Raw genomic sequence first — 15,367 nt, forward strand, 5'->3', positions numbered from 1 at the left:
AGTCACGCTTTGAATTAGGTCGTTTGTCATCAATGACAGCAGTTCATTAGAAAAGAAGGATGGAAAATGCCCTTCATTTACTTAAACTGAAAACTGCAAGTACTGATAAAACATTGTTCAGTGTGTTTTTTCTATATTGTCATAAATATTATCACAAATATCATAAAATATTGGATATAATTTCAAGGCCATATTTCCCTCTACTAGCTAATACTATGTTAAATTGATTTCAAAGTTTGAGCTCTTCAGTGAATGAAGCTGATTGGTCAAAGAGACAGTAAGTACCGGGAGGCCCACACACTGTCCATGGGTCGAGCACTTAGAAGCACTTTTACTGTTTTATAAAACCACACACAAACCACCTGGCACTTATATTGGTTTACCAGGCAATGCTTGGTTGCTAGCCTAGGAACAAAAATATGCACAAAAACACAAGTACGTGACAGAGAAGAGAAACAGGGTTGGCAGCACACTTTTTAACCCCAACCCCTAGGGGACAAATGAATTCTTCAATACCAATCCTCTTTGAGAAGCTGCATTACAAAGATTTTAAAATGATGCCATGCCAGTTGGGCCGGACAGCTAATTTACTACTATTTAATTTACTATTACTAGATATTAACTTGCATTTTATTAGGGTTAGTCAATCTGTTGACAGTGATGATGATGATGGAGGTTATTTTGGCTCTTGTTGTACTCTAACTGTAAAAGGTCCAGACTTTACTTCTAGATAGTTTGTTATATGTTCCTTTCTCCAGCTATTGTTACATGGTAAAGTTTAAGATTGTGAGGAAAAAAGTGGAAAACATGCAACATGTCAATAATGATAAAATTGTGTGTGGTACAGAAGAAATACATACATGAGCTTTGCAGTTCAAATTTTCTGCCACTAATAGGCAGGGATGGACTATTTGGACACACTCAGTTTTTGTAATTTTGTCTCTGTACAACAGAACAGTGGTTATGAAATGAAACAAGATGTGATTGAAGTGCAGGCCTTCAGCTTTGAATCAATGGGTTGAACAAAAGTACTGCATAATCCACATAGGAATTACAGCTATTATACATACTCCCCCATTTTCAGAGGCTATGTGGCCAAAACACTAACATTGAGGCTTCAAAATGGCATCTATGCATCTATCCATCCATCTTGTTACTACTTATCTAAGTGGTGAGGTTGGAGCCTGAACCAAGTGTAATAAGGTGAGAGGTGCATTACATCCTGGACAGGTTGCACCTCCATCACAGGTCCTATATAGAAAGACAGGCAACCATTTCTTCAGTCACTCAGACTGGAGAAAGTTTGTTGACAAGAAGTTACTTGGATGAGTGATGAAATGTTTCTCCCACTGAAAACATTATGTCCAGATCAGAGACAAGAGATTAAGCCTTAATCCCTTGTCTCTGATCCAGATGAACTGTATCAGCTTTCTTGGACAACCACACATGCTTAAATCCACATCTACTACCAATTTAGAATCACCAGTTAACCGAACATGTATGTCTTTGAACTGCTGGAGGAAACTGGAGCACCCAGAAAAAGCTCATGTTGGCACAGGGAGAACATACAAACCTGTGCACCACCCTAGACCTTATCCAGGTCTTTTGAAACCAGAACAAGATGTGTATATGCACACTGGAATCCTAATGACAACTGGGTCATCGGAGTATCGCAAATATGTAACATAACATTTCTCTGTATTATTGTAGGGTCTTTACCTTACAATATAAAGTGCTTTGAGGTGACTAATATTGTGATTTGGCACTACATTGAACTGAACTGAGCATATTTAAACACACTCACACAGTACATTTATAATAAATCAGCGCCTTCCTGATAGTGTCAAACTGAACACTGAAAGTTTTGTAAAGTTAGAAGTTGTGGCTGAGATGTTGCACTGAAGTACAAATGATTGTTCTCCAACTGTCTGAAAAAGAGAACTCTTTGTGGTAACCATTACCTAATGTCTCTTCTCTTTTTAACCAAGATGACCCGAAATGTACATTTAAGCTTAAAATGCAAACAGTGGTAGCTATGAAAAAAATCTTAAGATTCTTTACAAATCACTAATAATAAATAAAGGAAATCCAACACTGCCTCATGAATGAAACAAAAAGGTCAGAAAAACAGGAGAGAAGTGTGAAAAACATGACAAGTGATCCAGGGGGCTTCAGGTGGTCTTCCTAAATCCTAATGCAAGTCAATTCAAACCCCAAGATGCAGCTTTAAACCCTATAATATAAAAACTGACAGCAGTGGTTCTTATGACTCATAGTGGACTGAAATATGTTGTGTATGAATCCTGGTTTACTAAGAGATGGAATGAAAGTGAGTGTGACAGAAAGGAGGAAAGAGTCTGCCAAGAATAAGGAAAATGTTAATAAAGTTACCCTTGAGAAATATAATAGCCTGTGATTATTTGCTCAACTAGAATAACTCTGCAGATCATATTTTCCATTTTAAAGCCATGGTCCAATTTTCAGCTGGCTGCATCGACCAAGCCCTCTCAGAGACTTGCATGATTCATTTTAACTTAATGCATTTTCCTCCACACTCACCACAATGATAAAGATGGATTTGAATCTCTGGCAGCTCTGAGATCTGTTAGACATGTAATTTAAGTGTTTTACAGTTTATAAACAGTATGGGGTGGGGAAAAGGTACTAAAGCTCCCTGGAGGAAATTAAAAATGCTGAAGATGGGAGTCTCATCAAACAGGACTTAAATATTAACAGTGAGGAGTCAATTGTTGTAAATGCACTGTCCACACAGTTGGCACAGCATAAAACAGATACGAGATTAAGGCCATGTTGAAGTTCTACTTATTAAACACTGCTGCCATCTATTGGTAGCCTTTGGCTGCAGTCTTTTAAGGTTCTTGCTATCACAGCCTGAACATGCTCGGGCACTAGCAAATTTCTAACTAGACTCCCAATTAACTTAGTTTCATTTTCCTTTGCATCATCTGGTCTTAACAGGTTTGTTTTTAAGTTTCAGTTTTACTCCCTACCATGCAGGCATACGCTGCCTGTGTTAACTGGTGTTAGAGGAAAGTGTGCGGGTCATGTGATCCACACTGGTATGCACTGCATATGCATTTGCAATCATGCTGTGCACAGACTGGAAGGAGATCCTCCTGATCTACAGACCACTAAAGGCCGAATGAAGGAAATGTGTTAGCTTCCAAGGACTGCTTTTCTACAAGAATATGCAGCAGCTACTTTTGGCCAAATCTGGTGACAAATCAAAATGCCGCATCATATGCACTTATCTTACTCACTGCATATCTGATTTATTGTAAAAGGAGAATTTGTCTTTTTTTTTTTTTAGCCCTTATGGTCTTTATTACACACAAAACAGCAGAACACGACTCAATCAGGGTAAATATAAATCATAAATAAAACATTTGATCATAAACACTAACTCAGAAAGTTCCATTATATCATATTTTATTTCTAAAATGTGAAATGTGGCATCAAACAGTTTTATTAGCTGGCTAAGGGCAAAAATCCATTATTAAAACCAAAACAAAACAACAACAAAAAAACAAAACATGTCTTAATGTGGTTTGTCATCAGTGATTTTTATGGATTGTGAAATTCTCAGCAAATACTGATCCTTATTTTTAAATTAATAATTTGGTCAATAAATACTTGTTTTCTTATTCTGTTTTTGTTGCAATTTATTTCCCCTTTGTGTTAAGGAGACAAAGAATTTTTATACAAAATAACATATTTTAAAGCAGATATACTGATATCAGGCAGAATGGATTGTAACTTGCTAAATAAAACCCTTTATTTGGAATAATAAATAAATCTGTGTCTTTGTATTACTTCCAATGCCACTGCATACAGTCATTTTGGTTATTGTGATGCTACCATTTGACGGGGCACAGAATTTGAACACAAAGATGATCTCTCATGAATGAACAGCTAGTGTTCATTCTGAACAAAACAAACAGTCTGCTACATGACTACTCTGAGCACCTTGTTTGAAAGCTTTTAAAATTATTTTTTAGAAAGGTTCAAAAATAATGTTTTCACACATATTTGACTCCATTTTGGACAGATAATAGAGCAGAACCCCTCTGCCAGTGAACATTATCATTAGTTTATCACTTAGTTATTGTAATTTAGTTTCCTGAGTGTAAAGTACCACAATCCCCTGCAGAACCAACAGGGGTCACAGTAGAGCAAAGGAACAAAAGAAATCGCAGCCATGTCAAGCGCCTCCACTCACACTGCAAAGCAGTATTCATCCAGACTACAGTGCAATGATGTCAGCACAGCAATGCTGCATTTTGACCCATCAAAACAAACACATGCACAGACAAATATACAGATCACATGAACAATCATGAACAATTGTTTCTGTCTCATTTCTGTCTCAGCAGTGAGCAAGCCTTTCTGTGAATGGGGTGCATGTTTATGCACGTGTGTGTGTGTGTGTGTGTGTGTGTGTGTGTGGCTGTTGATGCGCGCACACACACACACACACACACACACACACACACACACACACACACAAAGCCTGAGTCATCCTCAGTGTACCTCCCTGCATTCTGCTGGCACAGTGTCAGTCTAACAGACAAAATCCATATGGAGCTGGACGGTCTCAGAGTGAGTCTGCAGGCTTTAGACCAGGGGTCTCAAACTCCCAGCATGCAGGCCACTTATATAAACACCACTGTGATGACAGAGCCATCAGTGGCCCCCAGGTCATTTGAGTTTGAGACCCCTGCTTTAAACAGTCTGTCTACATTCCTTATGTGTATAGAACGTAAGGAATTCATGTTCCTACAAACACAAATACAGGGATTTCAAATTATGCCGGCGGCAGGCGCATTTCCCACCTACTCCACCGCTCTGCGCCGTCTACTTTTTAATTTTCCTAAAAAAAAAAAATGTTTGCGTCGTTCGTCATCTCCATTTCCAGCACCATGTGGACGCACATGGCAATATTTATGTTCTTTCAATCTGAGCCATTTGATTGGTTCACGACTGCCATGTGACTATTCATATCGTCTGCTGCCGTCATGGCTTCGGTCTCGGTCATAAGGCGCCTGCTACTTTGGTATACCCCCCTGCTACTCCAAAACAATTTGAAAGCCCTGCAAATACATTTAAAACTCATTTTTACACCTCAGCCATGAGGTTTCACATTGCATGGCTCATTGTAGGACTTTTGTCATTTTAGTCATTTGCCTGATAATTTAACACATGATTTCATTAAAGTGTTGGAAGCGCTAATCCACTTTTTCCATAAAGTAATTCATGTGAAACAGCTATACCGGGCTTAGCAGATAACTAGAATGGCACAGAGCACATTTTGAAAATCACATCTCCTCCTTACCTTTGGAGAACTCTTTCTTCAAGCCTCAGTCTAACTGGGGATGGTTATGATTTGTTTTGTAGATTCCCATTGTATGTGTATGTGCATGTGCATGTGCATGTAGTTTTTTTCTTTATACTGACCAGTCCGGTGAGTGAAGGGGCAGACTGTCCCAGGACCTGGCTCCTCATACGGACCAGGTTGTTGACCTCTCCTCCTGCAGATACTCCCCCTGTGGCCCCAGGCCCTCCAAAACTCCCAGAGTTGCCCTGCCAAGCCAGCTGACTAACTCCAGCATGCAGACTGCTGGACAGAGGCAGCAGCTGTTTACCTGTGGAGGGAAGGACAAAAAGAAAGACTCATCAGAAACCCATCGTTACCTGGAGACACCGTGCTCTGTTCTACTCGTGACTGTGCTCCAGTAAAGTTTAGTGTACATCCACATCAGACACAAAGAGTCTCAAGTAGCTCATATTCTCAAAAACAAAAAGACAAGAGAGACTAACACAAATCAGAGCATGTAAACTGCAGTTTTATGTGTAACTAATGTCACCACATGACCTCTGTTTGATGAAATACGGTTGTTAAAGTGAGGCAGAATTTTCACTGGCTCAATATTAGGAACACAGGCACCCTCTGTACTTGGGAAGCTCGGATAACACTGGAGTTTAACAAGGCTAAACAGCTTGAGATCAGCCACATGTAACTAGAGTTGCTAGTTAGGAACAAAAGCTTTCTATATAAAAAGTACAGTTTGCAATATTAAGAATCCATATCATATTACAGATAACAGCATAATGTTCAAATTCACTTTTCTCTAAATGTTATAAAATGTCAGATTTTCTAACTTCTTCTCATTAAATCATAACTTTATTAAGCTCATGGTTGTAACTTCATTTTTTTGTTAAATAAACGCACTCCTGGTTTTATTACTAAAATTACACATTTCCATATTTTTCCTACCTAAAAACTAATACGACATAGACATCAACTCTTTAACACTAAAAACTGTTTATCACAATATTTTGTCCTGTTTGCAGATATGTACGTGTGTGTACTCGTTTCTTACCAGTCATGGCCATGCTGCTACGTCGGGCCCGGCTCTCATCCTGGCTCAGCTGTCGGTGCAGTTTGGATTTTGTAGCAGTAGTTGCCGCGGGTGACAGGTCGGGATTACTCAGCTTCCTGAAGAGGAGAGGAGGAGGAGCTGCAAACTCCTTCTGGAGAGAGAAGAGGAAGAAAGAACAACAAGCATCAGACTTATGGGCTCCACTACACCTCTGTAGGCATCCCGTGGCATCAGGCACCACGACAATACCAGCACGTCCCACCCTCTGTCAGGTGCCACTCTAACAAGATAATCACACCACCTGTTGGTGCTTTTAATGATGTGGGTAAATCAGTGTACAGAACTTTGAACTTCACTTAGAAAAAAAGCTTTAAGGAATAGCTACTGCTCACTACTGTGCTGCATTCAGAGATTCAGCAGATCAAATCAGCAACAAGAGACAGTGCAGACAAATGTACGGATGAAAGAATTCTCCAAAACACTGATTCCAGTTCATATTTTTTTTTCTAAACATCTTGATTTTGATGTATTTCCAGTTCATTCAATCATTTTTAAATATCTTTCACTAGACTAGCCCGTTTTATCTACAGCAGTTTACAAGTTAAAGTATCTATTATATATCTATATATGACAGTCTCTCCATCACAACTGTGCAGCTGCAGAGCCGACAACCTCATTCAGTTTGTGAGCGTAATAAAACAAGGTTCCTCTGGACTTCCTTGACATCCCCAAGCACAGCCAACACACAAACACACGCAAAGGGTTCAGACGACGTTGGAAACACCAGTTGCCATGGGAGCAGGGCCTGCTCAGGCTCATATCCTCTTCTCTGCTCGACAGGGCTTTTCCAGAAACATCTGGACAGCTCACAACACACGTACGCACGCACAGCTCCCAGATGGCCACGCATATGAAAGAATTTAGTGAAAACTTCCGCTAAACTCTCCTCCAGCAAAACATGAAGCGCTCCCCTCAAACCCACTAAACACAGTGACAAACAGCCGTAAACACACAGTATAATCATGTGCAACCTGTAAGCAACACTTCAAGCTGCAGTAAATCAGCACTGGTTAAACATTCAGTACCTCCATGCAGCATTAACATTTAAAGCTAATGGGCAGGTATTGCTTCACATCAGCCACTCAGCCAGAATCACATCCTGTGTTCAGGGACTCACAAAACACTTTCACACTTCAGCTGGTTCCATGATGGCTAGAATTCAGCGGGGATGAGACACTGAAGAATTCTCTGAAAATAAGTTTAGATGTAGTACTTAAATGTGCATTTATCTAAAAAAAAAAAATATACAAATACAGGCTCTGCTCAGTACTATAATTTTGTAATAAAAATACAGCTTAAAAAGCTTACCATCTATTTTATCTAAATAAATATGACCTCAAACATGAGGTCAAGTCTATCTGTTTCAGTTTATGTTGCAGCAGTACCAGTTCATTGGTTTCTCATATTGGCATATTTGCTACAGTACCTCAAAGATTAATATTTTCCAGTTTAACTACATTCCCTCACATATGTGAAACCTATAAAATTCTATACACTACATTCTATTCACATTACGGGCATTATGTTGCAAAAATCACATATTAAGTCATGCAGGGTTCTAGCCAGTGGTTGATGGCCCAGTGCTGCACCATTAACACAATTAGCAAGAGGAAGCGGCCATTAGCACTAGCAAGCTAACGGTCATCCAAAACCTGGGAACACCCCCCTCCCCTTCCCCCCCAATCGTCCGATCCTGCACTGAGCTGTGACCGTTTTCTGGTTAGATCCCCATCAAAACACTGCAGACAAAAAAACTTTGTAAATCCAGCACAAAACCTTGACTTTGTCCTTTTTTAGCTTCAAGTTACTTTAATAGCTGTTCTGGCAGTTTGACTAATGTGTGCGATTACAAGACTGTTTAGAAGAAGAGATGTCGGAAGAGCTAAACAGTATCCTCCAGCAGGCACAATCAGGGTATACAACATATTTTCATGTGCTGCTGTTGCCAGGAATCACACAACAGTAATGCTTAAAAGAAATACAAAAACAGTCCAATAGCAATGATTAGGGCATTTGAAAATATACCACATGCATGCATGAACTGCTACACTGCTGGCAAGCAGGAGTTGGCCATCTAACTGTTGTATTCCTAAAATATGTCAACTTATAGACTACTGAGTGAAATTATAGTAGCTGCAATCAGCATGTGTGTGTGTCCTTGCACAAAGCAACAACATAGCTGTGGCCTAAATTGTATTGACACTTCATAAGGCAGAGTCCAATACCAACAGGTGGCATCCCACAGGCTACATTAAAAAAAAAGTCTGTAAATGGAACGGTTCTGGTTCACCCATTCATACAAACACTTTCTTCTATGCTTTTTCTTCCCTCTCTCCTGCATTCTGTCTCTCTCTCTCTCTGCTAAATGTCTGAAAATGATTATTGTATTTACTTGTTTTTCTATTTAAAAGGATGAGAGGCAAAACGCAAACTTGGTTGTTCCATGGCTATGAGTGCATTATTTCATGTTTGGGGCCTAAAAATAACAGTTTAGAAGAATGTCATAAGGCTTCACATTTCCAAATTGCTTAGTTTTTATAGAGCAATAAATGAAGTACAGCCAGCAGGAGAAAGAAGCAGCAGATGTAGAAGATTCTGAAGAGTATAACAGTCCCTGTTTCTACATGCAATGAAAGCACAACTCTTCCTGGCCTGGTAAGACTGATTACTATGTATTATTGCACCATTGTTGATGGACACCTTGAGTTGCTACAACCAAGTCTGTGCAACTAATGACTGGATGTCTCGTGGGGACGGAAGCTCAGTGTAATACATGCAGGGCACTGCAGCACTGACTGAATACATTTGAATTTATTGTCACTCCCATTCTACTTGCTGCAGCTCCAACTGCAACCAGCAGGTGGAAGACATTAATCTGCTGAGGAAATGTGTGATTACAACAATCTGCTGATCAAACATACTGCACATCTCCGAGTATCACAGCAGGTGAGTGACACTGGGAAATACAGTAAAGACAGATAAGGGCTGCACATACTGTGATGTGTGTGTTCAGTTATTAATGCAGCTGGTTAGTTCCACCTGCCTCACCAATGGAGAGGAACAAGCAAACAGACCCGCCTGTCAATATAAAGTCTACAAAACACTGACATGGTTACTGTTTGCAAAGGGAAATCAGGTAAAGGACAGGAGGGCTGTTTTATTTACACATTCAGAAACGCATATCCGTGTTAATAAGTGTCAAGTTACAGTTTAGTAACATACTAAATTGTCACTCAAACTTGACGCACAAATTCCTTGGACAGTTTGTACCACACAGTTGTCACACTATTTGTGAGATAATTCCATTAAAAACAGCACAAATATGGGAGAAGGGTCCAGTTCAGTGACTTGAAAAAGTGAAGGTGAGACCTAGAAGAGAGCTGTCAATCAAATCAGCTGAATCCAGATGAATGAGTCTTTTAAAAAAATCACTCTGTTGCAGCTCTTACAAAGGGGGATAATGGACATTTTTTCTCCTAGCTGTAAACACACGTAAAATAGGGTATTTTAACATGGGTGTCTATGGGGATTGACTCTTTTTGGAGCCAGAATCTAGTGGCTACTCCAAAAAATGCAGTTTTTGACATCAACTTCATTTTTACAGCCTCTGACTTTGCCACCTAATTGTCATAAAGTCTTTGCTACACAAAACTGATCATTATTCAACAAGGCATTTTGCAATGTAGACTACCAACAGCATATTATGCATGTGTTGTAGATCTGTAGGTAGATTCAGCAAGTTTATGAATGAATGTATGAAAGGAATGACAAAAAAAAGAAGGGTGCAGTGACATTACTTTATAATTAGCTAGAAGGGATGGAAGGTTCCAGGGCATGAGAATTAACTTGCTTGTGACTATTATATATAAGAAACTGCCAATCATAACGAGTTGCTGGGTTGGATCATTATTGTTCCTGCCAACCCTGTACATCCCACATCTGAATCAGATTTTTCTCTTAATTCAGAGCTCAGTGCAGCTATCCCTTCATTCAAAGCTTATTTTACACTACTCCACAGGTATAGAGTAATAAAAAAAATGTATCCCTCTTCTTCTGCAGCAACATGTAAAGACAGACTAGAACATTTGTGGCATATGCTGCCCCCCCCCTTCAGTTCCAGAAAAATGGCAGCTTTGGGACCCTATTGGGGACATCCCTAGTACTGCATTTGCGTCTATCATAATAGATATTTGCCTATGCAGAGGGGTACGCAAGCTAATTAGATCACTTAACCAAAAGAAAATGATAGGTCTTCTGTTGCCTCTTGAGAGCTTTGAAATCCAGTGACAGGTATGGTATTAAATAAAGCCATAAATAACAGAGTTTAGTGGTTAAAAAGAAAAAAATTAAAGCTCTGGAGCTTTAACTCCACCACAGTGAAAATTATAACACACATGGGTACTCGAAAAAGCTTTTAGAAACATGATTCAACAAACAATAGACACATAACCCCAAGAAGGAAGTAAAACCAGCTTTTCACAAGCTTCTTCTCCTTCCTCTCTTCTCTCTTCCTCCTCCAACTCACAGCTCCCTCCACACACTTGCTCCCGCTGCATTGCATTTGGGCCATCATTAATCTTTTGTCATGTCCCATGGAGCTTTAATGTAACATACACCAATCCACAATCTATCACATCTGTCACCACGAGGTGCTGAGAACAAGCTCCCAGCTTAGCTCGCTGCTGAGGGTTTCTCTCATTATTTAAAACAACAGAAAAGGTTGTCAGTGGTTACTGGTGGATAACAGGTTAAATAAGTGGCACTGTGCCTCCCACAGTGCAGATAGCAAGTGAACAGGCAGAGCAGAACAGAGCAGCTCACCCGCAGCCTCAAGATTTCAGTGAAGCTCGAGCCAACACAGCAATTTTTTTTTTTTTCTTTCTTCAAGCAATAAGTCTTTTGTATTGCTACTCTGGCAGCAAAAGACACCCAAAGATCCAAAACATGATTTACAAACTCAGCCAGGGTAGAATAACTGTTGATTCAGTAAGCTGAGCAAGTGCCTCAGAATTACCACATGGGCTTGTAAGTTAAATATAATACAGCTGATGCAAAGACACAGCACAGCGCATGTGTTAAACAGTGGGTTTCTTGTTGCCATCAGTTTTTTTGTTTAGTGGGGAAACTGCCATAGCATCCACCATTTGTGGGTGTTCTGCTGACCACGGCAGAAGTATCTATAATTCTCCTCCTTCTCAGATGTTGAACTTTCCTTGCCCATTTACTACAGACATGTGACACATGCATCCAGGCAGGAAATACAAGATGTCACCTGATTCAGATACCCGAATGATTTCACATGAATGTGTTTGTTTTGTTTTTATGAGCCTAGTGGTCAAAAAATTAACTTTTGATTTTTTTGGTATTTTGGTTTATTGGATGTTACATACTACATAATACACTACAGATAACTGCACAGGCATTACAATAACACAAACCTTTCCTTTAAGCCGTTTTCTAAACCGCTACTTTTAAATGCTAAAATATTTACTTCACAACAAAGAGATGTCTGATAAAACACCTGAACAATTTTAACTTTGATTTTTGCTGTGATTTTTTTTATCCAGACATCAAAGAGTTGATGGTTTTGGTTTCCAATGACTGTTGCATTATTTTATTCTGAACAAATTACACAATATACATCAGTAAAGACTTTCAACCTGAATATTTCATTCATCAAGACCTGATGCGTGATTTACATTTTTGGAGCAGAGTAGAATTTTTTTGTAGCAGCGTTTGGAGAAAATTCTTCAGTTTCTTTGACAAACCTGCTGCATAAGGAACGAGAATTTTGTTCTGTCACTTTGGTTGGTGTCTGACATCATTTTCTGTGTATCTTCACTGATTTAATGACAGCCTTCATTAAATCATCAATGATGCACAAGTCCAAGTATAACAGTGCACTTTAGACCTGTTTTGTTCTTGTTTCACTCCAAGAACAAAACATCCCAACACAAGCTAAACAACATGTGTAGACCGTGTGTCTCTTTTCCCTGCTTGTGATGTGCGGGGAAGAGAGCGGATTGGCGGGATGGCTGCAGGAGAAGATGCAGAGGAAGACCTGCACAGGTGAGCTGACAGTGCATCACTGCGTCATGCAGCAGGAAACGCTGCGCAGCAACGTCCTGAAGACAGGACGTTTTTTAAGCACCGTAACACAGACAGTGAACTTTAGAGGAGGGAAAGGTTTAAATCACTGGCAGTTTCAGTCTTTTCTGGATAAAATACCTTTTGAATTTGAGGAAATTTTTCAGTTCATGGAAAGTAAGAAAGAAATAGAATAAGAGAGAAAATTAAATTAAATAATGTGTCGTTTCTTGTTTCTGGACTTTTTGCTGATGTCACATCAAAAAGGAAATTTGCAACTTTTCATCAGCTTGAACTGCTCTCATTTTCCCTGATGTTATTTTTGAAGAAAAATATTATATATTTTATTTAATTTGTTGAGGGAAAAGTTTCTGTATTGTGGCCATTCAAATTCATACTGCTGATTAAAATATTTTCAGTCTTATCCTGTTCAATAAAGCTTAATCCTGTTTGGCTCGTGACTTAGACTGTTTTCAATTTTGGCCCGTTCTGTGATTGAGTTTGACAGCCCTGCCCTATTATCAGTTTCATTTTCACGACTGTTTAAAGCTACTGAGATTAAAATCCAATTAATTGCTGTCTTTTCTTGTGATATGGACACTTAGCTTATACCAAAAAGTTATTTGATATTTAAACAAGCGTTTAAGACGGGTTACTGAGAGAACTGAAGAGACAGATCCATTCTGAACCCACCCTTCTGACTTTGATGCCAAGTGTGTCACCGTTAAAGGTGAACAATTTTTCCCTGAGTTGCTAAGCCAGCTGACATAATTCAGCCAGTTGCATCATGAAATTATACAACAACAAATTCTGTCTGAACAGGAAAATGTTGCATCATACCTGCTTCCTCTCTGTCAGTGGGGAAACAGGCTGGAGTGCTGTATCAGATCTCAGGATGTGTGTGCAGATGCATGTGTGTAAATAAAAAAATGTTAATCACAGTTGATACAAGGGCTGATGTGTTCCAGATGTGCTTGAGCCATAAGAATGTACTCGGAGAAGAAAATGCAGGAAGGAATATCACGAAAACAAAAGCAACAAGAGAGGAAAGAGGAGGAAAGTAGTCAGATTGATGTGAGTGATGGAGGCCAAATGTAGAGACGAGCGTGAAGCATGCCGGGACAAATGCTGCCTATCCTCAGCTGTGGTTTGTGGAAAACTGTTTGGCCACATGCAAAACTAGAACTCAAAAAACAACAGTCATAAAACTCCAAATAACAATCCTCAGTCATACATATAACAGCACAGAGAACAAAATAATTAAATGAACATAAATGCCACAATCAAAATATTTCCTGTAGTTAAAGAAAAAATAACTCTTTGAGATCCTGACATAAAAAGAAACCTGTGTGTAAAATGTATTCAGATTTTTTTGTATTGCCACCTAATTAACAAAGGTCAAACCTGAGTCCATCAAAAGGAAAACATCTGGGCTCCAGGCATCGCTAACTTCATGTGCATTTACTTCAACATAAGCAACTTCTTAATGACACTAAGTGGGCTAAATGTTCCTTCAAATTCCTTCAAGTACATTTAAATGGTCTTCACACACAAAGTTTTGTGTGGGGAAGCTGCTGAGCCTCACAGCTCGAAAGTAAAAGGAAAAAAATATTGTTTTTTAAACAGTGATTTGGATCTTGAACCATGGTAAGCAGACTAGTTCTTATATAAAGCTTTTTTGCTCGACTTGAGCACTCAAAGCACTTTATATAACATGTCTTCATTGACCCATTCGCACACATTCACACTGGCACTGTTTTTCTACACTTCAAGTCAAATTGATGGATTCTGTGTTTGCATTGTTCCCAGTGAGATTGCTATCGTTACAGAGAAACAGTGGTTCGTGGTTAATCAGTAAGAGTACAATCGTGCCAACACAGTAACAACTGACTACATTATAACCTGTGACCTGGCTGCAGGTTCATTCTCTAACAGAAGTGCAGACACTGGACTAAAGAAAACAACCTCACCACAAATTCTTCTTGCAGCACAGACAACACCCACACCTCACAGAGCAAAACTCACACAGAAACACAGACAGAAAGAGGAGGAAACCACAGCAGATCCATTCATTGGACACAGAGTGCAGACATGACCATCACAGCATCAGCTGATGACTGTCAACTTTGCTTTACTTTGTTCATGCTCACAAAATTACTCTAGAAACATCTTAATTCTCAAAAAAAAAAAAAAAAAAAAAAAAAAAGAAACTGTGTTTTTCATTTTACACAGCTAAACTGTGGGACAGAAGCAACACCTGACACCTCTGTGAATGGGCTGTATACATTCATGTCCTTCTGCCATCCCAGTTCTAGGCATTAAACAAAGACATAAAATTAGAAAATGCTTCAAGCTGAATGATTAAGTCAAATTCAATAATCAAAGTGATTGGACATCAGCCTGACAATTAAGGTTTTTTAGCTAATATCCCCACTGCATTAAATGCATTAAATTAATATTCCCTTATTTCACGCTCTCTGTCTGTGGGTGTGTGTGTGTGTGTGTGTGTGTGTGTGTGTGTGTGTGTGTGTGTGTGTGTGTGTGTGTGTGTATTTAGAGTGGACAATGCTACCCTAATGGGTGCATGTTAACCTCGTTTGCTGCCGTTTGAGGCTGTTGGTCATCAGCAGTCACACACACAGTCAATAGGAAGGCTGGATTATAGAGCAGACCAACACTAGTCTCTCTGTACCAGAGCAAATAGATTAATAGAATTAATAGAATCTGACCCTTTTAATATTCTGAGAAAGTCACACATAGATCAGAGTCAGTCTGTTGTGCAGTCTTTGACATTTTCACTGTCTCCCTCTTAGCTTTTC

The 15,367-nt window shown here is 39.3% G+C and overlaps 1 protein-coding gene across 2 annotated transcripts in view; it reads right to left on the reverse strand.

Annotated features, from left to right (window-relative positions):
• Positions 1 to 15,367, reverse strand: part of mast2 (microtubule associated serine/threonine kinase 2) — a 198,278-nt gene that overhangs the window by 155,236 nt on the left and 27,675 nt on the right. For both annotated transcript variants that reach the window (XM_030728312.1, XM_030728310.1), the window contains exons 2-3: positions 6,402 to 6,552; positions 5,476 to 5,663 (exon numbers count right to left, since the gene is read on the reverse strand). In XM_030728312.1, the coding sequence (XP_030584172.1) occupies positions 5,476 to 5,663; positions 6,402 to 6,552 (339 nt within the window). The remainder of the gene's footprint in view (positions 1 to 5,475; positions 5,664 to 6,401; positions 6,553 to 15,367) is intronic.

This window comes from Archocentrus centrarchus, chromosome 4, assembly GCF_007364275.1.
Source record: "Archocentrus centrarchus isolate MPI-CPG fArcCen1 chromosome 4, fArcCen1, whole genome shotgun sequence".
NCBI lineage: Eukaryota > Metazoa > Chordata > Actinopteri > Cichliformes > Cichlidae > Archocentrus > Archocentrus centrarchus.